A 27,721-nucleotide genomic window follows, 5' to 3' on the forward strand; every position below is an offset into this window, starting at 1 on the left:
CATGGCCCCGGGACCGCCCCGCATCGCCTCGGGACCCGATCCGGCACTGACCCGCACCGCGAGAAACGCAACGACCCGGTCCCAGTGCTCCGGGAGCAGCCTCAGTTCAGAGCCCCGGGGTGCCCGGAGCAGCTCCAGCTCAGAGTCCCGGGGTACCCCCGAGCTGCAGCCCTGGGGTGCCCAAACCAGCCTCAATTCAAGAACCCGGGGTGCCCAACCAAGGGAGACCCTCTGGGGAGCCCACTGCCAACCCCACCCTACCCCAGCACCCAACCGAGTCCCACCCGGTTGCTCAGCCCCAGCACCAGGCCTGGAGAGGGGATTCACAAAACCAGGGCCATCCCCGGGAAAAACGGGTTTCTGGAGGGAGGAACGGAGGTTTGGGTAGAATTCCTGCCTGCAGAAAACAGGACAGAGATGGCCTGGGCACCATTTTGGGGTGGGAAGCTGAGCTCTGGGGTGTCATGGGATTAATTAGGGGTCTCCTGGCTCCGTTCAGCTACAGGAGCTGACAGTGGGAGAGGGGGAAAGGCCTAGCTGGTGGGATGGGAGTGCATCCCATGGCACCGCCAAGGCCTGGCAGCCACCACTATCACAAGCTGAGGCAGGTCCCAGTCTCCTCCCATTCCACTTCAAACGGGCAGCCCCAAGGCTGGGTGAGACAGCGGGGCTGGGCCACCCTGTACGGTGACAGAGCAGTGACAGAGCGGTGACAGCAGCACGGCCCTTCCCAGGACGCTGCCCAGCACCTGCCCCCCAGGACAAGGGCAGCCAGGGGAGATGGGCCCCAGGGTAGAATGCATGCCAGGGTCAGAGTGCCCAGTGCAAATGGGAGGGTGCTCCCCAGGGATGGAGAACCATGGGGAAGTAGGGCCCAGGTCAGGGTGTCTGTGGAGGCTGGTACTGGTGCAGGAAGTGGGAGGTGACACCCTAGCCTCATGCCACCCTTCACCCCCCATCCCAGGCCAAGAGAGGTGAGAGCCAGGGCTGCGCCTTTACACACTCGCTTTATTGACCCCTTTGTACAAAACTGCTTTTCCCGCTTTATTTTACAAACCCACCACCCGCCCTCGGGGAGGGCAGGGGGGGCAGAGGGGACCCCACAACCAGGGAGCACCTGGCTGCTGCTCACCCACCCCGTCTCACCTGTGCTAGGGCCTGGGAGAGGGCGGCAGTGATGGGGTGAGCCCTGGCAGGGTAAACACTCCCCCTGAGCTGTGGGGAGCTTGGGGATGGGAGGGCATGGGATGGGGGGGCTTTAGCCCTTTAGTCCTGGGCATCAAATCCCGCTGCCTCTAGCGCATCCTGCCTCGGTCCCTGTCTTGCCTCGGAGGAATAATAAATAGGCTCAGTGAGTAGGTAACTTGGGTACTACATATAGGGCTACAGCTTGATATATCCTCACTAGATAAAGAGGGGGGCGAGGGGTCCCCCAGCTCCTCGCGTACCCCCAGTGCCCTGCGCCAGGCCTAAGTGCTCGGGAACGGGGGGGGGCTGCCTGGCTGGCGCAGGATGGGGGCTACGGGAGGGACCTGGGGGGCGATGGGTCGAGGGGCGATGGGTCAAGGGGCTCTGGGACGGGGAGAAGGGCCCGAGGGGCAGCCCAGCCCCTCAGTGTGGGGAGGGAGCTCGGGTGGCTCAGCCACCCCCTGCCCGGGCTCCCACCGCTCGTGGTGCCAGCACCCTGCGGGGTGGGCACCCAGCACAGACTCACGGTGTCCCCTTTGGTCACCACACCTGGCCAAGCTCCACGGATGCCCCGAGGGGGCCACACTGTTCTCACGGAGCCGCACAGCCCCCCTGTCCCATCCCTCCAGCTCAGAGCCCCCAGCGCCGGATGCCAGGGGTCCCCCTCGGTGTCCTCGCGCCCGGGTCCGTGCGCAGCCCCGCTGAGCCCGGCTGCCCGGGGTGTGGGCCGGGCCCTACAAGTACGTGTCCTCGCTCTCCCGGGAGCTCAGGCTCTCCTTGGACTGGTGGTGGGGGGAGACCTGGGGGTGCAGCAGCTCCCGGGTCGTGCCGGGTGCCCCGTTGCCCTCGGCCCCGGGGCCGTTGGCAGGACTGGCTGGGCCCTTTTCCCGGCTCTTCTCCTTGCTCTTGCGGGCCTTGGGCACGGGGGCGGGCCCGGGGGAGACGATGATGGAGGGGACGGGCTCCAGCGCCTTGCGCGGCGCGGGCTCCGCCTCGCTGATGGCCTTGGCGCCGTGCAGGCGCGGGGGGGACTTGCACTGCAGCTCCCCATGTGTCTCCCGCCACTTCTTCAGCTGGATCAGGTGCTCCCGCTCGATCTGACGCTCTGTCACCGGCAGCTCGATGACCTGTGGGGACACTTGTGCCATCAGCACCTCCTCTGACAATGACAGTGCCACCAGGGCTGGGTGTGGGATCCCCCTCAGGGCAGAGGCAACCCCATACCAAGCTTTTTGGGGGCTGCTCCCCATGCTCCACCCACCCAGGGACAGCCCAGTCCAGCAGCACTGGCCAACTGGGTGGCACTGGGCCTCCAGACTGTCCCCAGCACCTCACCTCCTGCACCAGGAAGGCCTCCTGCATGATTTTGGGGCTGAGGGCCCTCAGCCTCTCCATGGTCTCATACTGGCCCTGGCAGGATTTGAGCTTGTCCGAGGAGCCCAGGGTGTGTTTGAGCAGCACCAGGCCCACCCGGAAGATGATCTTCACTCCTGCGAGAGGAGACGTGAGGCAGTGAGTACCGGGCAGGACAGGGTGACACTGCCACCATGTCCCTCAAATGCTGCGGGGCAGCAGATCCCAGTCCCACTAACAGTCAGGACATGCAGGAGGGTGAATTTGGGATGCACATGCCTCCTAACCCCCAGGAAAACAGCCCATCTCCAGCCCAGGCATGTGGCTGCCCCAAACCTGCCCTGCTACAAGTCGCACGGCCGTGGGGAGTGCAGTCCCCCTGGGAGCAGGAGGAGGATGGTGGGGAGCTCCTACCTTCACAGAAGAACATGTCCCAGACGCGCAGGACGGAGCTCCAGGGCAGCGTGCGGGAGAAGGCGCACATGAACCACTCCGTCATGTACAGGATGGGGTCGATCTTCTGCTTGCTCAGGTGCTTGTAGGCCACAGGTGAGACCTTGTGCAGCAGGGAGAAGAGGATCTGCCCGTCCAGCTGGATGGCTTCCTGCAGGGACAGGGACCAGCATCCCAGTGAATACCCCAGCCCTGGGATCAGCCCCCAGTGCCTGGCCCCAGCTCTACACCTGATATGAGAGCAGAGCTGTGTTCCATGGATGCTACACTGAGCCCCCATCCCTGACTGTGGAATGCTCCTGGGAGCCACAGCACAACAGGGAGACTGTGGGAATACCCAGCACCTCCCCAGACCCCTTCTTTCTCGGGGGTGAGGAGCTGTGAGAGTTTTTGGCCTGGAGACATAAAATCGTGGAATGGTGTGGGTTGGAAGGGACCTTAAAGCTCATCTTGTTCCACCCCATTGCCATGTGGCACCTTCCACCATCCCAGGGTGCTCCAAGCCCCATCCAACCTGGCTTTGGACATTTCCAGCGATGGTGCAGCCACAGCTGCTCTGGGCACCCTGTGCCAGGGCCTCACCAGCCTCACAGGGAAGAATTTTTTTTTCCCCAATATCCCATCCAGCCCTGCCCTCTGGCACTGGGAAGCCATTCCCTGTGTCCTGTCCCTCCATGCCTTGTCCCAAGTCCCTCTCCAGCTCTCCTGGAGCCCCTTTAGGCCCTGCAAGGGGCTCTGAGCTCTCCCTGGAGCCTTCTCTTCTCCAGGTGAGCACCCCCAGCTCTCCCAGCCTGGCTCCAGAGCAGAGGGGCTCCAGCCCTTGGAGCATCTCCATAGTTTTCTCCAACTGGCTCCAGCAGCTCCATGTTCTCCTTGTGCTGGGACTCCTGAGCTGGAGGCAGCTCTGCAGGTGGGGTCTCACCTGAGCAGGGTAGAGGGATAGAATACCCCCCTCCCCTGCTGCCCACGCTGGGGGCTCAGCCCAGGACACACGGCCGGGGTATTTCCAGCCCTCACCTACCAGCACTCCTGAGTCCTTCTCCCCAGGGCTGCTCTTGATCCCTTCATCCCTAGCCCAGATTGATCCTGGGGATTACCCCGACCCAGGTGCAGCACCTTGCAGGTCCTTGCCACTGCTGAAAGCACCATGAACCCTTTACTCACCAGTTTCTCGCTGTAGTAGCCAGGGAGGTACTTCTCACAGATCTGCACCAGGCACCAGAACGCTTGCTGCAAGCCAAGGGACAGCGGGTGAGCACCCAGGGGACCTCCCTGCGGCCCCCTCCCTGCTCCCAGGGACCACGGGAGAGGGTGAGAAGCAGCAGAGCACCCCTGGGGCACTTTGCGTTGCCCTGAGCCGGGCACCCCACTCATCAGCGCCCCCCCAAAGGGCCCCACACCCTCCAAGAGGTCCCAGCTGCATCCCCTGCCCTGAGCCGCGTGCCCGTACCTCGGCTGGCATGTGCATGAGCAGGACGGCGGCGATGGGCGCCTGGGCCTGGCAGTACCCCTCCTCCGGGCGGTACAGCGTGTACGCCTTCAGCACCCGGAACAGGTCCTGCTGCCTGCGGAAACACCCCGGGCACGCAGAGCTGGGCACACGGCATGGATGTGGCCCAGCAGCCTTCCCCGTGCATCCCAGGCACGAGCCTGGGTCTGTCCCCGGCTGGGAGCCCTTTTGCACACAAACTCAGGGCTACAGGACACAACAACTCTGGGAAGCTCTGCCCACAGAGTGTACATCCTGCCTGGATCTGGGAGCTGGGACATGGAGACAACCACGCGGCTCAGGGTGAGCCATGGACAGGCAGGGACCCAGCTGCAAGCGCAGGGGCACAGATGCTCCCCAACACATTGGGAGCAGCATTCTCCTGGTGAAACGGAGGCCACAGGCTGCCACCTCCTCCCTCTGCCCTCCTGCCATAGCAATTCACACCCCACTGGTCTGAGCCATCCTGTTTTCAGTCAGTGGATACTCTGTGACTGTGGGAGCACAGGAACTGTTGGAGGACGGGGAAGGACACTGGGGACACCAGTGTGGCTCCAAGAGCTGGGATAGACAGTGCCCACCCCATGGCTGCTGAGGACTGGACACAAAGTAGCTCCACGTACCCATGGCCTCCACGTGAGACGAACATCTCATGGAAGGGGAACTGCCGATGGAGATCCCGCTCGATCACATCCAGCCACTTCGGATCTCCTGTGAGAAGGTCCAGTTCCTGGGGAGGAGAAGACTGGGGTGAGCAACACCCTTGACATCCCTCCAAGATGTCTGAGATCCCAGCATACACCCAAACCCTAGCGGGAGCAGGAACCATTCCAGCACTGTCCCCTCCCTGGTGGCGCAGCAGGGTCCCTGGCAGGACTCACATCAAACTTGCCCATGTTCTGCTCCAGTTTGACCTTGCTCCCGGAGAGGTACTGCCAGGCACGGCCCCGCAGCGAGGGCGGGATCCCCTTCTGGCACCGCAGCCGGATCTGCGGGAGAGACACAGCCGTCACGGGAAAATCACAGAGCACTGGGAAACAAAGAGACTCCTGAGGCAAGGTGGGAGCCAGGCCAGCACCATGGGCACAGGCTGCTCCCCTGCTGCTTCCCAAACAAGGGAAGTGTCTCTGAGCCCCTGGGATGCAGGGATGCCTGCTGGAATGGCAGTCAAGGCTGCACCAGCAGCACGGAGGAGCTGCCAGGGGCCCAGCCAAAGCTTTGTTGCTTGCAAACGGCTCCAAACAAGCCTGGCACTGCCTCAAAGCCAGATCCTGCTGGGAGCTGGAAAAGCAAACATTGGAGCCAAGGTGGGTAGCGGGTGGCTCTGTCCACATGGGAAGCACTGGGGACACAGGGGAGGCTCCCCAGCCCAGCCCCCCACTCCTCGTTAGGGCCATGGGAAGCAGGGATGTGCACCCTGACGAGTGTCTCAGCCTTTCCACCTGCTCATCCTGGGCAGGGCAGGTCTGGTCCTATCTCCACGCACGGCCAGATCCTGAGGCCCCTGGGGGCCAGCTCCATGCCCACAGTTTCCTGTGCCCCTGGTTTCCTTGGCACTGGGCACCAGCCAGGACCAAAGTCCAGGCGAGGCAGCTGGTACCTGCTCTGTGTGGGGAGCTGAGCCAGCTTAGCCCTGGTGCCGCCTGCACCAGCAGGGACCGAAACAGAGCCCCCAACATCCCACTCCAGCTCCTCATCACAGCAGCAGCTCCAAATCACGGAATGATGGAATGGTGTGGGTTGGCAGGGACTTTAAAGACCATCTCATTCCAAAGCTCCTGCCCTGGGCAGGGACACCTTCCACTATCCCAGGCTGCTCTAAGCCCTGTCCAACCTAGCCTGGAACACTTCCAGGGATCCAGGGGCAGCCACAGCTGCTCTGGGCACCCTGTGCCAGGGCCTCCCCACCCTCCCAGGGAACAATTCCTCCCCAATATCCCATCCAGCCCTGCCCTCTGCCAGTAGGAAGCCACTCCCTGTGTCCTGTCTCTCTGTGCCTTGTCCCCAGTCCCTCTCCAGCTCTGCTGGAGCCCCTTTAGGCCCTGGAAGGGGCTCTGAGCTCTCTCTGGAGCCTTCTCCTCTCCAGGTGAGCACCCCCAGCTCTCCCAGCCTGGCTCCAGAGCAGAGGGGCTCCAGCCCTGGAGCATCTCCGTGGCCTCCTCTGGACTCGCTCCAGCAGCTCCACATCCTTATGTGTCCTTCTCCCCACAGCCCTCAGCCAGGGCATGCAGCAAGGTGGGCCCCACAAGCCTGGTGCTTTCAGCACAGTCACCCCCCACAACACCCCAGCATAGCCTCCCCTCCTCACGTCCCTGCTCGCGTGGCACATGCCAACTGTGCCAGGGCTCTGAGAGCAGTGGCCAACAGCTCCCAAATCCTCTCCAGGCCTCTCCTGCCTGCCCAGGGCTGCGTTCCCCTGTTTGCTAGAGCAACTGGGGAGCAGGTGGCTGTTTCCAAGTGTGGTACCACCACCTCCCCAGGGGGTTTGCTGCTCCCTCACTGGTTGTTTACACAGGCAGGTCCCTTTGTGCTGGCAGGAAACACGGCGGGCAATGCCCAGGGCTGCTGTGGGCAGCTCCATGGCTGCTGACAGCTCCCACTTCCAGCCAGCTCCCCTTCCTGCTGGCCGAGCTGCCAGGAAGGAAACCGCCTCCCTGGGTTTCGGTTTGGCAGCCCCTCCAGCCGGCCAGGCCAGCGCCACCGGGGCTGAACAGCTCATCCCCTTGGTCCCACACTGAGTCCTGCCATCACCCCTGCGATCCCATCGTGTTCTTCCAGGGACTGGGAGTGTGTCTGGGCTAAGGGATGCTGAAAGCAAGGTGAAGTCAGAGTGCTGCCCACGCTGGGAGAGCAGTGGGAGCTGCCCACCCACACGTCTGCCCTCCTTCCAGCACACGATGCTGGCACGGCTCAGTGCCGTGAAGGATGTGGGGTCAGGCTCCGCTGGGATCAGGGCCAGGCACGGAGCGTTTTGGGATGCTGGAGCAGTGCAGGTGTGAGCAAGCCCAGCAGGAGCTGGCCCAAGGGATCCCTGGGCTGCCTGCCAACCCTGGTGAGGCGGCCAGGAAAGTACTGGGGTTTTTTGGAAGCTCAGGGAGCTCCCCCAGAGCAGCAGGGACCTGCACCAAGCAGGCTCCTGCCAGACCAAAGATAGTTGACAGCATCCAAGGCCAGGCCTGGCAGCCTTCCCTGAGCAGCCCCAGGGATCCAGGCACAGAGCAGCATTCTGGAGCAGCCTCTCCAAAGCTCCAGGCATGGATTTTTGCTGCAGGACAGACTATACAGCACATCAGCCCCATGGAGACTCCCAGAGGCTCAGCCCAAGCACAGGGGAGCTGCTGTGCCAGGCACAGGGCTGCTGGAGCTCTCACCCCATCCCGGAGGGCACCCTGTGGCACACGGCCGGAGAGCAGCAGAAATTGCCCGCAGAACAAAGCGCCCGCCTGCCATGGCCCAGAAAGCTCTCCCAAATCCTTTAAGAGCAGCCAAGAAACAGACGAGGGATTCCGGTGTCATTCACCAGGCACTGAGTGGGGACAGCAATCTGGGCACACTGAGGGGTGCCAGGAGACTCTGCCAGCACGGGGAGGAGGAGGAGGAGGAGGAGGAGGAGGAGAAGGCCCTTCGGCCACTCTCTGGCACTGCTGTGCCATGCCAGCAGCCTCACCGCTCCCAGCAGACACACAGCAGCAACCCGGGACTTGCTGCATCCCGATTCCCGCCTCATCTGCAGGCTCAGGGGATCAGGGAGCACCAGCAAACCAAGCCACGGAGCCACCACACCATGAGTCTCCCGGGGACCCCAGTTCACAGACCAGTGTCATGTGCATCAGGCTCAAACATTTCCTACCCAGAGCTTTTTTTGGTCTGCAAGATGCTCAGAACAGAAGTTTCCATGAGCAAACAATTCCCATGGCTGTCTGCAGGCAGCCAAAGGAGCCCTAGGAAGGCTCCAGCCTGGCAGGGAACAGTTGGAGGCAGAAGTGGGCTGGCTTGGGACCACTCAGCCCCCCCAACCTCTAGTTTCCAAGGGGAATGAACAGCCCATTCAAGCCAACAGCATCATCCAGAGGCACACAGATGCCTGTCTGCAGGGAACCAGTGACACCAGGCTGCCCCAACGAGACACCGCTGTGCCTGGCTGTCCCTCCTTGCCACCTCCCAGGGGGGACACGGCTGTCACTTACCTTCTTGTGTTTCTTGGCCATCCACTTGTCCCAGTTGTTGAGCATATCCAGCCACTTGGACTCCCGCTGCCGGAGCACCTCCAAGGGCACCTCCTCCAGCCTGTGGGACCGGGAGGAAGAGGCCGGTCAGTGGGTGCCCAGTCCTTCCTACAGCGCTGGCCCCCCTGGCCTCCCGAGCACCCTGGGTGCCCCCCATGCCCAGGTGGCTGCACCCCTCAAGGCACAGGGCCCAGCTGGGACACGCTTGGCAGCACCAGCATTTCAGCAGCTGCCGGAAGCACTCGCTCACCATCCGTGAGTGAAATCACTGTGCCAGCACAGCAGCTCAAACCTCTCGGGAGCAGCCAGCACTGCATGCACCACGTGCCACAGCATCCCCAGGGACATGCCAGGAAGGTGCGGGATGAGCAAGACCTGATCCCTGTGGCAGGGGCTGGCTGCACACGGGGCCATAAGCATCGTGTCATCCACACAGCTCCAGCCACACTGCGCTCCCAATGCCTGGCGCTGCTCCAGGCCCGGCGCCAAGCCTGGACTAGGGTCCCTCAGGAGGGAGGGGAGTGTTTTCCAGAAACGACTCAGCCTAGCCAGGGAATCCAATTTAACCCTGCTGAGGCAGAGGGGATGCTGCTGCGATGCTGAAGCCAGCACCGCAGCCTCCAGCCCCCCATGGCACTCCATCTGCGCAGAGATGAGTGACAAGCAGCTCGGGCAGGTCCCAGGCAGGGACATCCAAGTAGAGCAGAAGCTCCTTCAAACCATCAGCGAAGACTCGATGCCTTCCCAGGCTCTGCTCCACACTGCCCTGTGGCCACGCCAATCCCAGGAAGGGTCAGATCCTTCCTGGGGACCCAAAGACACTGGCCTGGTGCTGAGCATCCTCCAGCACCCAGCCCCACTACGGGACATGCAGGCCCTGCCTCCTCTCTCCACATTCCGGGCCACATCCAGCTGGCAGCACTGCCCTGCGCCCGGCCCAGCCCTTCCCCGCCGAGTCCCACCCACCGCAGCGGGTCGGATGGGGCGAGCGCGATTGTTCCGAGAGCAAACCCGCTCCCAAAGGATCTGCTTTGCTTGGCTCCCACCCTCCCCAGCACGGCCAGGCATGGCCGGCAGCTCCCCAGCCCGGCACGGGGATGGAGGCAGCGCTGGCCTCCAGCCGGGGCTCCGCGAGGCGTGGGAAGCTCGGGAGCACGGGACGGTGGATACAGGAGCTGGCTGTGGGCCTGCTGGAGCCCAGCCAGCACAGACTGGAAGCTGCTCCCAGCTGATGGCTGCTTGGCAGCGGGCACGGAGCGAGGACCGGCTGCATTTCATATGGCCGAGGCGGGAGGACGGGGTGGGGGCTCTCCAGGCGGGGAACTGACGGGATGCCCTATGCCAGGAATGCGCTCCTCTGCATCCACACTGTGGGTGACAACTCCACAGCTCGGCCTTTGCCGGTGTCCTCAGACCCTCCTCGGATGCTGGGACACCCTGCCTGCCCTTCCTGTGCTTCCCCTCCCAGTAGGGCAATCCCAACTCTGCCAGCCACAGCAGGAGGCCAGGTATTCCCCTTCATCCGCTCCTGGACAGACAGTGAGCCAACAGAGCCCTAGAGCGGTTCAGGATTGGGCCCCAGCACAACTGAGGGTTGCTGGAGGAGGCTCAGGTCCCAGTGACTGCAGCCACCACATTGTCAGCACCCCTGGGAGCAGCCACTGGCCTCCAGCACCACGACCTTCATCCAGAGGAGCTGCTGCCTGCTGCACCCCGGGGACAGGGACACCCACCCCAGGGACAGCCACAGGAATGACAGCCAGGACAAGTGTCCCCTAAATGTGGTGTGTGGCCAGGACAGGGTGCAGCACCACGAGAAAGAGAGGCCACACCACTCCCGCAGTGCCGAGGGACAAGGTTTATCACCCGGAGTGATGCACCTTGCCCAGTGCCAACATTCCAGCCTCCAGCACCTTTTCACCCCACAGACCCACCTAGAAACACCCACAGGCTCATGGGGGGTGAACACTCTGCTCCTTATAGACAGGGAAACTGAGGCACAGCTGGCACCAGAGCACTCAGGTGGGCAACACCCAGGCAGCCTGCTCCAGGCGCTGTCCCAGCGGCAGAGGAGCTGGCTGCCATGCATTGTCCCCACTGCCACCCCGGCTTTCTCTGGGCGTTGTTGTGAAAGTAGGGCCAGGAAGGCAAACACCAAACACGCTGCCGAACCAGCTCGACAGCAACAGCACATTCCAGGGTGTCAGCACCGCCCTGGGGCCCAGCGCCTCGGGTTAGCCTCACTTCCTCCGACGGTTTCATCTGCGGAGCGAGGTGAGCACGGCGCCTTTGCCAGCACTACCAAGAACGGGTCCTTGGAAGGACACCACGGCCTGGCCTCCTTGGTTTGGTAGAGGCCAAAAGTCCACTGGAATCAGCGCCTGGAGTTGACCAGACACTGACCTCGGGGTGCTAGCAGCTCCCAGATCCGAGCTGGGGTGAGCAACGCTTCCCAGCCATTCCCCCTCTTTGGAAGGAGATGGGACAGCTGGAACAGCTTTTGGGGCTCTTCACAAAGCCATGAGAACATCATGGAATGGTTTGAGTTGGAAGGCACATTAAAGACCATCCTAGTTCCACCCCCTACCATGGGCAGGGACACCTTCCACTAGCCCGGGTTGCTCCAAGCACCATCCAACCTGGCCTTGGACACTGCCAGGGATCCAGGGGCAGCCACAGCTTCTTTGGGCACCCTGTGCCAGGGCCTCAGCACCCTCACAGGGAACGATTTCTTCCCAATATCCCATCGAAGCCTGCCCTCTGGCAGAAGGAAGCCATTCCTCCTTATCCTGTCACTCCAGGTCCTTGCTCAAAGTCAGGAGTCCAGCTTCCCTTGCAGCCCCTTTAGGCACTGGAAGGGGCTCTCAGGTCTGCTCGGAACCTTCTCTTCTCCAGGCTGAACACCCGCAGGTCTCCCAGCCTTATTCCCTTGTTCATATCCCGGCTGCTGAGGCCTCCGCCGCGGGCACGAACGATGCCTGACACCGGTCCCGGGCGGCCCCGCGCCCAGCTCGGGGGCGGCGCGGACAAAACCCCCCGGGGCGGGAGAGCTGCGGCCGGCCCGGCCCAGCCCCAGGCCCGGCCCTGCGGGGGCCGAGCGGCCGGAGCGAACTGGGCCGGGCCTGGGGCGGCTCCTCTTCGCCTCGGCGCTCCAGTCCCCCCCCCCGGCCCCTCACGGCCACGGCCCCGGACCCCCCTCACGGCCCCCACTCACGTCCCCTCGGCGCCGCGGCTGCCCACGATGAAGCCGAACTTATCGACGCGCCGCTCCTCGGGGCCGCCGCCGTTGATCTCGGAGTCGGAGCCGAGCGAACTGAGCTCATCGCCGCCGGGGTCGGCGAGGCTCTCGCGGGTGCCCGCCAGGCTGCGCCCGCCGGGCGAGCTGGGCCCGCCGCCCCCGCGGCTCTTGGCCATGGCGGCGCCTCAGCGGCGGCGCGGCCGCTCCGCCATGCCGGGACACGGCGGCGGCCACGCCCCGCCCCGGCCACGCCCCCAGCTGCACCGCCATTGGGCGGGAGCACGGACTCGGCCAATCAGCCGCGAGGATTGCGGCGGGGAGTGCCCGCCCCCAGAGCTGATTGGTCGAGAGGACGGAGGGAGCTGTCCGTCAAGTGCCGGCGGGCGCCGGTGGGGGCGGGGCTAAGCGCGCCGGCAGGGGGGCAGCGCTGGGCTGGGAGGAGGTACTGGCACCAGTATGAGACATAACGGGACGGACTGGAACCCGTACGGGGTAGAACGAGCTGCACTGGGACCACTGTGAGCCACAGAATGGGTTGTACGGGGACCAGTATGGGCCATAACGGGCTGTACTGGGGTCTGTACGAGATGTAACACAGCTGTAAGGGGACCTGGATGAAATGTAATGGGGCTGTACTGGGACCAGTGTGAGATAAAATGGGCTATACTGGCACCAGCATGGGCCACAGCAGAGCTGTACTGGGACCTGTGTAATGGGGCTGTAGTGGGAGCAGACTGAGCCACAGTGGGGATGTGCTGGGATGGCACTGGCATTGCAGGAAAGCTGGAAACTGGGACCGCAGGAGGGTTGTGCTGGGAAGCAGCGGGGCTGAACTAGGGCTGCAGCGGGCATACACTGGGATGGGGCACTGGTGGGATGTGGCCCTGCAAGTCCCACAGCCAGACCACCGCTGTGTCACCTCAAAGTCCCCATCCACAGCACCCCAGACAGGTAAAACCAGCCTGGCTCTCCCAAATATAGCACACCAAAGGATCTGTAGGAGACTGGAATCTGTTGGGACCTGTCCTGGGTGAAGCCCTGCAGGGGCAGGTCCATCCCACCTCCAGATGCTTCTCCAGAGCCCAGCGCTCCATTTCCTCCCTCTTACAGCACAGAATGAGTGGTTATTGGAAAGATCCCTCTCAAGGTGGTACCGTGCCAAAGGAAGAGGGAATGAGGCTCCTTAAAATCGGAAACTCAGCCTACTTCCAGATTTTTCTGGCAGCCGGACCCCGCCAGTCCTTGCCACTGAAGTGGAAGGCTCCGATGGCGCTTGTTTTGTACCAGATCTCCACACACACAGTCTGTTGCAGCATTCATCCCTCGGATTTAGATGGAAACAGGCTGGCAAGGCTCCATGCAAGTGATTTCCAGGGCGAAGTTTTCTTGCTGGAGTGCCGGTAAAGGGGCTTGGCTGAAAATGTCACCGAGGGAATGGTGGGAACAGCTCCCACCGGGAAGCTCTGTGGGCACCAGGCTGCGAGCACAGCAGGAGGAGGAACACAGGGTGACCTTCAGCACAGCCCAGCACAGGCAGGCTCAGCCCCGGATACAAACACAACTTCTCCATTTCGGAGCTCTCTTGGCAGTTTTTTTTCTATCCGCTCTGGAAAACCCCACTCACTGCCTGTTTTCTCCAGGACTGTACCTATTGTCTGGTTTTGAACAGCAAAGGGAAGTGATTATCCCGCCTTCCTGCAGGCAGGAGCACCCTGCATCCACCATCCAGCCACACGCTCCGAATTCCTGCAGCAGGGAGGGGAGCAGGCTGTGACAGGGACATGTGGGGACCTGTCAGAGACAACAGCTGGACACTGTGGCCAGGGAACACCGGCCACCTGGGCTGGGCCAGTGCCAGCCACCTTCCCCACAGCCACAGGGCTTCCTCCAGATCCCAGGGGAGCACACCAGAGGCAGGAGGATGCCGGCTCTTCCCTCCTGCTTCATCCCTCTCTCCCTTCCTAAGCATGGAATACGGTAAACAGGATGTTCCTGCACTGCCTGACCATGACTAAATATATATATATATATATAACAATAAATCTATGGCTTTGGGTTTTCCAAAAAAACAGAGGTACCCAAATCCCAGACACCTGCCTCTTCCTGGGCACTTAATTCTGTGGATTAACTTTGCTGTACTGTGTTTCTATCAAATTCTAACTGAAGGCCCAAGAATCATGTGTTTTCCAGACCCAGATGCTCTCCAGGACTAAGAGATTCCAGCTGCAGGATATAATTGTAAATCACATTTTCCAATAAAACTGTTGCTAAGTTCAGAGTATTTTTCCCCCCCTCATACACAGACATAAGCATTCCTTCAGGAATGATTGAGGAGCACCAGGAAAACTTCAAGCCCCTTTTCCTGCAGCTTTTACCAGAAAATAAGAGGATTTCCTATCGTAAACTGCTTAATTACAAATCCCAATGTATTTCCCCATCTGAGTGCTCCGAAACCAGGCACATCTCCATTAAAAACCTCAAATCCAAGGAAGGAGAACTGCATATTTATTAAAACAAATCACAGGCTGTCCAGAGCAGATCCAGATCTCCTTTATCACAGGAACAGCTACACAAGCTCATGCCAAGGGAGAAAAACTTCCAAGTCAGGGTCAGTACAAGATCCAAGACAGGGAAAGAACAAGAACAAAGGGGTTAATAAATGTGTGGAGAAGAAGTTTTCAATTAGCAGGAGGTTAAGTGAAGCAGTGAGTGCTGAGGGCAGACAGATGATGCTCTTGGCCACCATAAATCCCTCAAAGATGGATCTAAACTAAGCTGGGCATGACCTTGATGTCTTTTCCCGAGGGGATTCAAGGGAGAGCCTGCACTCGAGCAGAGCATTGATCACTACAGACTACTCACTACACTGACACATTTTGGGGCTCCATCAGCTTCTCCTCTCTCATCACTGGGGGTCTGTTCAAACTACAGCTGGGGGGCAGTGGATGCAGCCCCAAAAAGGCCAGAATGGAAACAGGATTGGGAGGGTTGGGGTTACAACACGGACACGTTACGTCTCAGGGCTCCACGGCTCCTATTTCTTCCTGCCTCCTCTCTCTTTGAGTGCCAGGTGAATCAGAGAGCCACTCGTCATGTTGTAATAAGCCAGGGAGTTGGAATCCTTGATGAAGATGCCCTGAGGGGAGGAGAAAAGGGAAAAAAAAAAAAAAAACGCAGAAGAGCAGTCAGAGCAGAAACCTTAGTGCTGCCTTCCCACAGAATCCCACCCAGATCCCAACCCTCCTGGCTGTACGCTCGCAGCGTACAGATGACAGAACACTGCAGGCTTTGAAGAGCCCAGAGAGATCCCAGTGTCCAAGATGGACACTGGAGGTGGGTAGAGAATCCTAGAATGATTTGGGTTGGAAAGGACCTTAAAGATCCCCCCCCTTCCACCCCCTCTTGCCATGGGCAGGGACACCTCCCACTACACCAGGCTACTGGGAACAACACACAGCCAACGTGGCTCCTGCAACACATAGATAAAGAGTCACCACATGTGGAGTTAGTCAGGCTCCACTCTCCCCTCACCATTTTTGGGTTTTTTTCCTTAAAAATAATCAGCTCAGCTCCCTTTCCCGTTAAGGGTTAACAGAGTCTCTGCCTGCAGATGAACTCCTGAGGAGCTAAGTGCACAAAGTTCACTGCTTAGGCAGCAGGTTGTGCCTGCCTGGGCACATGCATGACTGGAAATAAGTCATTAAAAAGGAACGGGGCCTTTCTCACAGCTCCAGCTTCGAGAGGAAGAGAGACAGAGAGTGAGCTCTTCCCTTCCCCAGTTTTGGAGAAAGCCTTCCCTGAGCTGCCAGAGTTACAAGGCACGCTCGCCCACCTCCCACTGTGAGCACACACAGCAGAGCTGTGGGAGCAGGCTGCTGCAGCTAAATGTCAAAAGAAAAAAAAAACCTAATAAAACAAGAGGCTGATTTCAGAGAAAGCCACATCAAGTTTGGAGGACTCATCTGCAGCAGCAACAATGTGAAAATCCTGATTTAATCACCTATTAAAGGCCTGTCCTGCTGTAACAGAGGGCAGTTCTGTCACAGCTGTGCTGTGCAAGCAGGAAAAACATTCCCTCTGCTGTTCCAGTATCTCATGGGGTATTAGATTGTACACTATAATTTTTCTTTATAAAGAAGTCGTGTGAGAGAATGCACTGAAGGAACACCTAGCATCTGAAGGGCTTATACCCACCTCGTACTGCAGCTTCTGCTTCCCAGCTGGCATCCCTGTGGCCTCGTGGATCTTAACCTTGATAACAGACACCTGGGGAGGATCAAAGGGCTCCTTCAGTGCTTTTGTCCCAGTCCTGCTCCCCAGCCCCATGGAGGTGGAGCAGGCTGAGCTGCCAGCTGCTGCTCTCACGGGCAGCACATGGAGCAGGGCAGGGCAGGAGGATGAGCTACATGCCTGGTCTGAGAGGGGCAGGGTGAACACCAGCACTTGGCCATTCAGCTTCCATTCTGTCTTGTCCTGCATGTTGGGAACTTGGACTTTGACCGTGACTGGGCCCTATGGGAAAACACAGATAAAGTCTCTCAGGGCTGTGATAAAACAGCACCAGACTAAGTATTTATTTCCATATCTTGACTCCAGAGTAAACACACTGAAATGTGTTTACAAGTTACTCAACTGCTCCCAAAATAAAACATTTAGTTGATTTTCTCTTCCTTTTGTGTGCCATCTATCAAGCACCACATGCACTGACAGTGTCACAGGGTGAAGTGTGAAGCAGAGAACAGGAGACAGCTTCTCTGTGCACATGAAATCACGAAATCACAGAATCACAGACTGGTTTGGGTTGGAAAGGACCTCAAAGCCCATCCAGTGCCACCCCTGCCATGAGCAGGGACACCTTCCACTGTCCCAGGCTGCTCCAAGCCCTGTCCAGCCTGGCCTTGGACACTTCCAAGGACAGGGCAGCCACAGCTTCTCTGGGCACCCTGTGCCAGGGCCTGCCCACCCTCCCAGGGAACAATTCCTTCCCAATATCCCACCTAAATCTCCTCTTTTACTTTAAATATTCCCAGAAAAACCAAACAACCCTTCCTAAGGATTTAAAACTCCTCCTGTGACGCTGGCACTCCTCAGGAAGGAATTGATGCTCACATTTAGCTCACCTTGTTATGGAATACACCACATTACCCTACTATCATGCTGGCATTGATACTCTAATCTCTTAGCATCTCCAGCTTAGTCCTCCTCTCCTTAAAAGCTCATTAGCAGCTTTAGTTCTTCTCTGCAATATAACCTACCCCTCACTGCCCTTAATTACAGAAGAGCACTATCCCACTCTTGTGTAGCTCTTCCCAGTAAGAGACAAAGGAGTCTGGTTAGCTCAAGAATGACAAAAGGAAGGAGACACCTCAGAAGTCTCTTCCTTGCCAGGTATTTTTGCCCCTCTGTGCAGGGAATTGGCTTTACAGCCCCTGTGGAGTTGGGAGTGGAACAGCCCAGGACTCTGACCCACACATGTACCTTGTTCCTACGCAGAAATTCCTCCTCTGGAATCAGGCTATCCTCACTCTTCAGTTTCTTGGAGACTGGCTCATCCTCCATGGGGGGTGGGGGGTGAACGGGAGGCATCGGCGCTGGGGACGGGACCGGAGCCACGGGAGGCGCAGGGACAAAGGCTGGAATGGATAGGGACACACAACACAACCCACAGTCACCCCCTGAGTGCACAGCAAACACCCCCTCACAACAAAAACACTTTGAGCAGAGCAGCACAGGCTGAAAATAAATGCCACAATACATGGAGGAAGTTACAACCAACAGCAACATGCAAACTTCAAACATTCGGAGAGCTCTCATATTGGGAAGCATTCCAGGAAGAGATAACAAGGCATGAGAGCTTCCTGCAGATCTTGCAAAAAAAGAACACGCTCTCAGTTTGGCAGGCAGCAGTGCCAGCTCCTCCAGTTAGGGAAGAAAAGACAAAAAAAAAAAGGAAGGATTGCTTCTTACATCATGCTTTTTAACTTCAAAGCACCTAATGAGGAAAAGGGCCAGCAAACAGCTTTTCCTCCAGCAGCAGCAGCTTCTGTAAAGAGCTGTAACACCCTCTGAGGTGCTGGCAGCTCCTCTCTACCCTGCATTCCTAATTTTCACCCAAGCAGGCTCCTGGGGCCACAGGATTGCCTGCGTTTCATGGTGCAGGAAGAGCCCGGAGCCCAAAAGCAGTACTAGATAAGCCGTACCAAACACCCCAAAACTCTTAACAACACAACCTAGGGCCTGCAATCCCAGTTACACACCAGTACCAGGGCACAGGAGGAGAAGGACTCCAAGCTGAAGCCCGTCATAAAGGAATTATCCAACAATTCCCCAGGAAAAGCTGAAGTCACTGACCTGTGGGGACTATCATGGGGGGCGGGCGGGGGCTCATGATGGGGGGAGCAGAGGGGGGCATGGGCACCACGTTGATCCGTGGGGTGTGGATTATGGGAGGCATGGGGGTGGCTATGACGGACCCCGGAGGCAGCCGGACCACGGAAGTCATGGGGGGACGAGGCATGACTGGAACTGCAGAAACCACGGCGGCACGGACGGGAGGAGGCATCTGGGGAGAGAAGGTGAATTTCCTTAGTGGGAACACCCAGGGCTGGCCACAATCCCGATTAAAATAACCAGAGAAACACAGAACCACGGGTTCTGCTGGCCAAAGACTTGCAGGGAGTAGTGGCCCCACCATATGGGCAGCCCAAGCTGGCTTGAGCAGGCACAGAAGCCTCATTAACAGATTAAAGGGTTCCTCCTTCCCTCCCCACTTCAGGATCAGACCTCCAGGCACTTAGTTCCTTTCCTAAATTGCTGCTTGGGACTCACACAGCAGATGCCTTGAGGCAGGGAGTGAATGTTCTTACCTTGGGCTGCTTTTGTCCAGCATCACTTTACACCTACAAAGGCCCTCAGCCATCCCTTTCTTAGCCATACTCTGCCTCCAAGATCCCACTGCCCAGCTGATCCCAGTGTTTGTGATAACTCCAAGGACAAAAAACTCCACCTAAGTATTATATTCCTTTTTTAACAGAAAGTTCAGTACGGTTCTTCTAATATTTCCAAACTACTCTTAAACCGCAAACTTCCCACAAAAGCCTCTTCCGTGCAAGCACCCTTGCCCTTCATCAGGACCCCTCCTAATTAACTACAGCCTCAGTAATTGGCTTCTGAGAGCCCAAACACTCACGGTGGGTGGACGAGGTACAGATGTGATGGGCTGGGCGCTGGCAGGGGGGTTGGAGGCTGAGGAAGGAGGGGGTGGCTGGGGTATCTCGTTGGGTTTGCTGGGCCCAATCTTCTCCTTGCTGTCATCCTCTGGCACCAGTCCCTTGGCCTTGTGGATGGCTTCAATTTGCTCTTGCAGAGTGATATTGGCCTGAGCAGCCTGCTGTGTGCGGGCCATGCTGCCCGAGTGGCCATCCCAGGTCACCTGAGAGGGTAAAATAAATCAGAATAACCCAACCTGGCCAGACTGCAGAGAAATCCAGAGAGCAGCTTGACAGAAAGAAAAAAATTCAAGACTCTTATGTCTCTGAGCATTCACAATGCTACAGGGACCTATTATATAAAAAACCCCAGCCAATCAAACAAAAATTCCCAATTTCTACTCTACCTTTTCCTCTGGTTTCTGGATCTCCTCTTCACCAATCTTTTTACCAATGGCAGTCTCTTCCACACCGAAGATATCAGTACGACGCTCTGCCAGCTGCTTCAGGCTGCTCTCAATATCCAAACCTGAGGGAAAAAAGAGCAATTCTTATCTCAACAAATATAACCAAACACGATCAAGCCTCTCTTACTGATCTTTCAATTATCTGATATCTAATGGCCGAGTGATGCCCTTTTTACACAGAATATTCTGAGTTGGAAGGGACCACAAGGACCATCAAAGTCCAATTCCTGTCCCCTTTCTTTTTTTTGGAAAGATACTGGCCAGCAACAGCTGATTCTTTTTGATATTAACTTTATAAAAGGGCCTCAATGTACTAATGACAAACATATCCATCTAATTATCACAGAAAGGACATCACAGAGAGCTACATTTCAGTTGGTCCTGATCAGTGGGGGCACTGAGGGACTGTGCAATCAATGCTCAAGCTGACCTGGGGCATAGACCTCGTCATCACTCTGCTTCTCCCGGATGGATCGATCCCGCTGCTCCAGCCACCGTGGATCCAGGAGCCCAATCCTCATGTGTTCCTGCATTTTACTGGCAGGAATCTTCTCTCCAGTGATGGGAGACACCAGGTACTCATCCGGAGCCGGGGCGGGTGGTAACGGTTTTGAGGCTAGGAAAACAAAACCACAGCGTTGGTTCAGTCTAGAAACAAATGGTTTGGGATTCTTCAGGAAGAAATAAAGGTGGTTTTTCCCACTAGTTTGATTTACCTTTGGGATCGTAATCTTTCCGCACAATGACCTGATCTGGTGTGGGAGGGAGTGGGGGTGGCATCGGGGTTTCTGGAGGAGGAGGAACCTTCTGACCTTCATCTTCATCATCTGACCCCTTATTGAAAAGGAAACAAAAATCATAACCAAGTTCCAGTGGTCAAATTCCTTTGAGAGAGATGTAAAATCCTACACAGTGCTGGAAGAATGGGTTATGCAGCTTCAAAGCAACGGAGCTGTTCTGGACACCTATGGCATAGTGGTTCCTCTGGATCACGATTCAGAAGTTCAGCAGCCCCAGAAGAGGAAGCAAATATTCCTCAGCTTCCACATTACAGCAGCCTGGCACGCAGGGGCTTACAGTTAACCACGCTCTTGTTCCCTGTTAGCAGAAAAACAGCTTGAAGTGGGCAGAGCCTAAGATGAGTCATCTTTCAGTGCTCCAGACTCTGGGCACAAAAATGCCTGAAAGACTTAAAACCACAGAAATATAAAATCCACATCACCGGGTGCTAAAATTACTGTCTTTCTCTCTTGGAACTTGTATTGTCATAGAAAACATTTTAAAAAGCAACCATATTCCAGCAGCAACAGGTTGTTGGGAGATTTCATCAGAGGGAAATTTCATTTCCTCAAGAAACTGAAGAACTATTTACAGTGAAAGTGGAAAGCCACATAAACCACACGAACTTTAGGGGATAAGATCCTATTGTCCAGTTACCTCATCCATATCCTGCACTTGTGTGTCCTGATCCAGCTGGGCTGGAGGCTCATCTGTTTTCTCTTGCTTTTCATCTTCCTCATCTGATTCCACCTCCATCTCCACCTCCTCACTTTCCCCAAATTTCTCATAACGCTCCTGGATCAGGATTCGAGCTCCCAGCTCTTCTGGAGTGGTGGGAGGAGGGAAATTCCCTACAACGCAGAAAACACAGCTTCTGTTTCTCCATCCCATTTCATTACTCAACACAGAGACAGAAATAGCAATTCTTGAACAAAAAGCAGTGGCAACAAAATCCTTGGGAGCCAGAGGATATGGAAGGGAATGGATGGAGTCTGTATAAACATCAGCATGACACATGAAGATAAAGTGACTTATAAATGGAAGCACTACTAGAAAGTGGGACAAGCTCTGCTGTCCTGGTGGAAGTAGAGAAGTGGACACTACTGCAGTCCTGGACTTCCTTCAAAGAGAACATCACTGACTCCAGAAAAAACCAGCAGCCCTGCAAAATGTCAGTGCAAGGCTTTTCCCTTCAGCTCTGAAGGATAAAAGGCTGTAAACCCCAATGTCTGCCTAAAAATAGCACTTCAGGACACATCTCCTGGGCAAAGGGAGCAGAATTTCACAGAGATTACAATGTTTAACATCAGTACCTTGCTCGCTGGGCTGGAAGTCAACTGTTTCCACAACCACAAAGTCATGCCAGTCAATCTGGGCATAAGCAACACGCTCCTTCTCCTTCTCTTCCTCCTCCTTCTTTCTCTCTCGCTCCTGGAACTTGGCCCACTCCACTCTGTAATAGACCTGCAGGAGCAGACAGAGCACACATTGTCAGACAAGGAACAGCACAGTCATCTCACTGTTGGTTTGCATATGGAAAGAACCTGGAGCAGTGTCAGGTTGGTTATCAGGGAAAGGTTCTTCCCCCAGAGGCTGCTGGGCACTGCCCAGGCTCCCCAGGGAATGGGCACGGCCCCGAGGCTGCCAGAGCTCCAGGAGTGTTTGGACAGCGCTGCCAGGGATGCCCAGGCTGGGGTTGTTGGGGTGTCTGGGCAGGGCAGGAGCTGGGCTGGACGTGGGAACCTTCCCACTCGGGATATTCCATGATTCCAATTTGTAAGCACTTGGAAACGGGGTTGTGCAGTATCTCTGTGCTGCCACAAACCACCCCCATACCAACACCAGCTGCAGTTTAAAGCAACTTCGAGCCTCCTGTACTCAAGCGAGAGCAAGTGACACATCCATTGTTTTCTCTATTTGCTGCCAACAAGCCAAAAACATGCAAAGAGAAAAAATTCAAAACATAATCAAAATGCTTCAGCAATTTTGCAAATTTTTTCTTGGAATACCTGATCCAAGACTTCCTTGGGATTTTCAGCCTCCTTCTTGAGCTTGAGGAGCAAGCCCTTCGGCGGGATCAAGATCTGAAACACATTTTACATGACAGTTGGTGACAATTCTTTGTGCTAAAGCCTCTTTCAGAGCAATTATTCTCTTTCTACACTGCTAAAAATACCAGCAGGCCCCCGGGGCTATGTCCCATTTATTCTACTGCAACCCTCTCATTACTTACTGCTCATCCCTCTACTTCAAAATACTCACTTGTGCCCTTCCAATTACTCTCCAGATAAAAAAAGCCAGAACTTGTACTTAGATTACAATAGTGTGTGGTACATTTAGGTGACAGCCCATTGTGCTCAGCACAGAATCCTCTCTGAAGAGCAGGATTTAAAGGATGGATTCCTGGACCCATATTTCCAGCCTGGCTGGTTTGTAGAGCTTCATCAGCCCTCCAGACTCATTCCTGCTGCGGAAGGAATCACCCTGCTGGGAATACCTTTGTGTACTGCTCCACCAGCTTGGTGAAGTAGTTGAAGAGGCTGTGCTGGGGCCGAAGGAAATCAAACTGGTAGTTCCTCTGCTCCTTCTGCATGAGCTGGGTGAGGAACTGCCTCCCGTTCCGCGCCACAAACTGCGCCGTGAGCTTCACCACGTCCAGGTCGAAGGCCGAGATGGATGGAGGGTCCGCGATGAACTCGAACTCGGGCGGAGGCTCCTTTGGAACCACCGTCTCCTGGATCACCTGGGCCTGCACCTGCAGGGAGAACAGAGACAGCTCAGTGACCTCCTGCAAGGAACACCCACCAAACACTCAGGAGAATCTTTTTTTCCTCCAGCTGCTGCAGGAAAGCAATGCCAGTTGTAATCCTGGCAGGTGCAAAGATGAGAAACCATCAGGTATAATTTCATCTATTAAAAATGTTGCTCCAACAGCAAACGAATCTGGAAAGTATCAGGATTTTGCTACAGCCCTCCCAGGGCCACCAACACCACAGTGTGGCTGCTGGCCATGCCAAGCATGTAAAAGCCCTGGATTCATTCCATGCCCTCTTCCCACCCAGTATGTTCAAAGGCACAGCTGAAGAAGGTGAGCAGCATTTTGTACTCCATGTTTGAAGGGGAAGTCGATCCTTGTGGCAGGAAAAGTTTCTACAGAACAGTGCATGCAACAAGGCCAAACACAGCTCCAAGGGATTCCCAAAACTTGCCTCTGCCACATCCAGTCCAAGTGATCCCCACTGTAAGTACTCTGTCAGTCAATACGCAGCTAAACGTAACTAAAATGGACCAATTAAACTGTATTTTGGCACTTTCAAATGACTTTGAGTTACCAGCACTGGGGGACGCACATCTGCATCGAAACAAAGCTCCAGACACTCAACTCCAAGCCTGTCACTGCTGTCATTTTGACAAATATATAACCAACTCTTTCTTCTTGACTTTTGAGCTTCCTTCCTGCTCAACCCCAGGCTGTGGCACCACTTCAAAGCGGCCAAATTCTTCCCCAAAGCGATGGAAGGAACACTCACCTTCTGTGGGAGCTGCTGCTGGGCACTCTGCTGCTGCTGCATGACCTTGGGGATGGCAGCCGAGGGCTCCTGGGCTTTGCCCTCCTTGAACTCGCTGACCTTGTGCCGGTAGTAGGCATGGTAAGGGTCGTTGGGGTTCAAGAAGTTGAACTTGGGGTTATTTATTTCGTTCTGACGAATTCTGGCTTCAAATTCTGGACCATTTCTGGGGAGGAACAAGAGAAATCGTTTAGGTCATCAACTCAAGTGTAAATGTCTCTTTCAGACTAAGATGTGTCGAGGCATGAGCCACTCAGAAGATCATCCTCTCTCCCACAGGGGAGGAGCTCCTCTCTCAAGAGCTCACACCCAGCTGGACACACACAAGTTACAGGCAATTGTCCTCCTAATGTTGTCTGTAATGTGAATATGAAAAACTCACTCTCAAAAGTGTTCTACAGTCTCATCTGTCTGCACACAAAGGTCATTTCCACCACTGACTGAAGTTTCCAGTTATGAACCATGAAGTTTACAAGTTACTTACTATACCGATTTTATCTGCTCTATTAACAAGCTTTCAAGACTCATTTCAGTTCCAGAACAATCATATAAGGAAAAAAAGCAGGGAACCATCAGCCTGCGCAGGGACTGGCCACCCCAGAGCGCTGCATTCAGGAGCCCCAGTCCAGGTAACATCCACTCCTCCCACCCAAAGCACGAGCCAGTGATTTCAGGGCAGTTTGAGAAAATTCCCAGCTGCCACAGGGTGTTTCTCTTCATATTCTCTGGATACCTCCAAGTTTCACTTAGACATTCCACCTCCTCCAAAAGAGGAGGTCTCTACAATCCCAAAGGATAAACAATCCCTTCCTTATGCTTGGAAGCAGCCAACACTCCTTGGCAGCATTTTAGAGATGAGTTACACAATAAGGGTTTGACTGGAGCAGCTTTTAGTAATTCTCTGAAACCAAAACCCACCACATTTTAGCACTAAAACACAGCCATGACTCCTGCACCAAGGCTCCCTTTCCACCTGGAATTTGGTTTCCCCTCCAGATCATTCAGAACAGGCCCCATTCCCCACTTATTGCAGCACCCACTGCACACCTGAACAAGGGCTTTATTTATTTACTACCACTTTCTCCAGCAAAGACTGTCTTACACCCTCTTAAGTACAATATTGTTGTTTCTTTTCCAGTCTCACCGATTCAGCCTCAATCCTTAAAATCCTTTATCCAAAACCACGGAACTGGGACCTGCTTCAGTTCTGGAGCTACACTGCAGAGCAGAAGCATGAAAATCCCAGGAAAAAGAGACATCACCAGTGTCACTGTACCTGGCTACAAAGCTGGCAGTCTTGTCCACAATATTCCTGACCTCTGGAGGAGGGTAAATAATTCCCACCACAGGCTTGGCTGGTGCTGCTTCCTCTTTAGGCTCTTCTTCTGGCTGTAATAAAGATTGTTTTACTACAAAAGGTGAAGGGTGCCAGGATTAGGCATTCCAAACACAATCCCAACGGCACACAGGAACATTTATCCACCCTCCTCCTCAGCCCCTCAATCCCTGAATTCTTCCTGACACGAGATCTGTATGAATGCCACTAATTCCCTGGTTTCTCAGGATGGGAGACAACGTTTGTCTGCCTGTCAGAGGCACCCACTACAGGGACAGCAGGACAACAGGGAAGGTGCCTAAAGGGGAACTAAAACAATTCCTCAGGGCATTTCCACTGTTTCAGCCTTAACCCCGAGTATGTTCATAAATGCTGAGCCAAGAGGCTCAGGAAAAACACCTCATTCCTACGGTGTGGAAGTTCTGGATGTTCCTAGGGGCCTGTGGGACCTGAATGATTGACTCCACATGAAATAAAACACAGGTTTTAGTCCACTGTGGTTGCACTGGAAGCTATTTTGTAAAGAAAAATAGAGCATTTTTCTCACTGATATTACAGGAGGATCCAAACTAAAATCCCAGAACCCTCCCTGTGGATGGCTTTGTATTCCAGCAAAACCAGAAGCTGCTTTTCCAGGATACTAAAGACGTTGTTTCTCTTTCCTCACCAAGCAACTTCCAAGAAAAGGTGTTATAAACCAGGACAGATCTACTGGAAACATTTATAATCCTAACATGGACAGTCAGGGAACACTTAAATTCCCAGCAAAGCTCCCAGCTCTGCCAAACCCATGGGGACTCCAAGCCAGAAAATATTCCCAAGTCAGACTGATCCCTGGCAGTGTCCAAGGCCAGGCTGGACATTGGGGCTTGGAGCAGCCTGGGACAGTGGAAGGTGCCCCTGCCGGCAGGGCTGGAATGGAACGAGCTTCCAGTGCAAACCATTCCATAAAATACAACGTTAATAAAGTGTGGTAAGAGAAAAGCACCATGAATATCTTTAGATTTTATTCCCACTCCCTCCGAACTTCATCTTTGGGAGCTGAAGGATGAGGCAGCACCACATTTGAGATATTTTATTTAACAGTGATGCTGAGTTGCCTTGGTAACATCTGTACATGAAAGTCACTGGGTTTTTTGGGGGGAAATCACAATTTTCCAAGGTTCTCAGTGAGATCAGCTTCCTGTCAGCTCCAAGAGTGCTGTGCGAGAGTCAGGACAGCAGCTCCAGCTCTGTGGGAGCTGTATCCCCATCTCAGGAAAGCTGCAAAGAATATGGCCAAGAGAGAATGGATCTGAGAGGGTGCTGGGATACACAGGACTGCCACGCTCCCTCAGACTTTTAATCCTTCCACACATCATTCCTAGAGCCAGGGCGGCTCCCACAGCTCCTGGCAAGCCCCCACACCCATCGGAATCACAGCCCTGGGGCACTGCCAGGGAAGGGCTCGGTGCCCGCCCAGCCCCAGCAGGATGCTGCTGTCTGGGAAGGAATCCTGGGGTGGTGTGGGCGGGAAGGGAACCCAGAGCTCATCTCATCCCATCCCTTGCCATGGGCACGGACACCTTCCACTATCCCAGGCTCCTGGCCTTGGGCACTGCCAGGGATCCAGGGGCAGCCACAGCTGCTCTGGGCACCCTGTGCCAGGGCCTGCCCACCCTCCCAGGGAACAATTCCTTCCCAATATCCCATCCAGCCCTGCCCTCTGGCACTGGGAAGCCATTCCCTGTATCCTGTCCCTCCAGCCCTTGTCCCCAGTCCCTCTCCAGCTCTCCTGGAGCCCCTTCAGGCCCTGCAAGGGGCTCGGAGCTCTCCCTGGAGCCTTCTCCTCTCCAGGTGAGCACCCCCAGCTCTCCCAGCCTGGCTCCAGAGCAGAGGGGCTCCAGCCCTGGAGCATCTCCGTGGCCTCCTCTGGACTGGCTCCAGCAGCTCCAGGTGCTTCCTGTGCTGGGCCCCAGGGCTGGGGCAGCTCTGCAGGTGGGGTCTCACCTGAGCGGGCGCAGGGATCAATGCAGCGCACCGGCCGAAACTGCAGCTCCCCCAGGCTCACCCTAGCGCAGTCCGTGAAGGGCACACACCCCCAAACACCCGCGGCTCGCGCCATTCTCCGCTCCCCTCCCCTCCCTCACCGCCCCCCCCCTCCTCGGCCCGTACCGGTTTGCTCTCAGCGGGGGGCGCGGGCTGCGCCGGAGGCACAGCCTGCACGGGTCCGGCGGGCATGGCGCTGCCGGGGACGGGGGTTCCGCGCCGGGCGGGGCCGATCGAGGGGCGGGCGAGGCTCGGTCAGGACCAGACGCGGCGCCGGCACCGACTGGGGCGAAATGGCGGCGGCGGGCTCCGTGCCGCGCGTGCGCGCCGGAAGTGACGCCACGGCGGCGGGAGCGCAGGCGCAGATTGCCGGCAGGTGGGTGGGC

General features: G+C 56.5%; 2 protein-coding genes across 2 annotated transcripts; both read right to left on the reverse strand.

Annotated features, from left to right (window-relative positions):
• Positions 1 to 988: 988 nt before the first annotated feature.
• Positions 989 to 12,179, reverse strand: TBC1D10A (TBC1 domain family member 10A). Its single transcript, XM_042023641.1, has 9 exons — positions 11,924 to 12,179; positions 8,671 to 8,770; positions 5,365 to 5,472; positions 5,107 to 5,213; positions 4,445 to 4,559; positions 4,159 to 4,224; positions 2,956 to 3,145; positions 2,524 to 2,678; positions 989 to 2,315 (listed from the first exon to the last, which is right to left on the reverse strand). Exons 1-9 carry the CDS (start codon positions 12,121 to 12,123, stop codon positions 1,923 to 1,925), a joined length of 1,434 nt encoding a protein of 477 aa, XP_041879575.1. The 5' UTR covers positions 12,124 to 12,179; the 3' UTR covers positions 989 to 1,922.
• Positions 12,180 to 14,435: 2,256 nt separating this feature from the next.
• On the reverse strand, positions 14,436 to 27,625 carry SF3A1 (splicing factor 3a subunit 1). The gene is made up of 16 exons (XM_042023573.1): positions 27,462 to 27,625; positions 25,248 to 25,360; positions 23,933 to 24,137; positions 22,900 to 23,157; positions 22,412 to 22,486; positions 21,716 to 21,866; positions 21,060 to 21,253; positions 20,339 to 20,456; positions 20,053 to 20,238; positions 19,563 to 19,684; positions 19,137 to 19,379; positions 18,299 to 18,509; positions 17,426 to 17,580; positions 16,358 to 16,459; positions 16,142 to 16,213; positions 14,436 to 15,083 (listed from the first exon to the last, which is right to left on the reverse strand). Exons 1-16 carry the CDS (start codon positions 27,525 to 27,527, stop codon positions 14,982 to 14,984), a joined length of 2,373 nt encoding a protein of 790 aa, XP_041879507.1. The 5' UTR covers positions 27,528 to 27,625; the 3' UTR covers positions 14,436 to 14,981.
• Between the last annotated feature and the right edge of the window lie 96 nt (positions 27,626 to 27,721).

This window comes from Corvus kubaryi, unplaced genomic scaffold (genome assembly GCF_017639235.1).
Source record: "Corvus kubaryi isolate FWS band 111438036 unplaced genomic scaffold, C.kubaryi_AGA036_p1.0 127, whole genome shotgun sequence".
Lineage (NCBI taxonomy): Eukaryota > Metazoa > Chordata > Aves > Passeriformes > Corvidae > Corvus > Corvus kubaryi.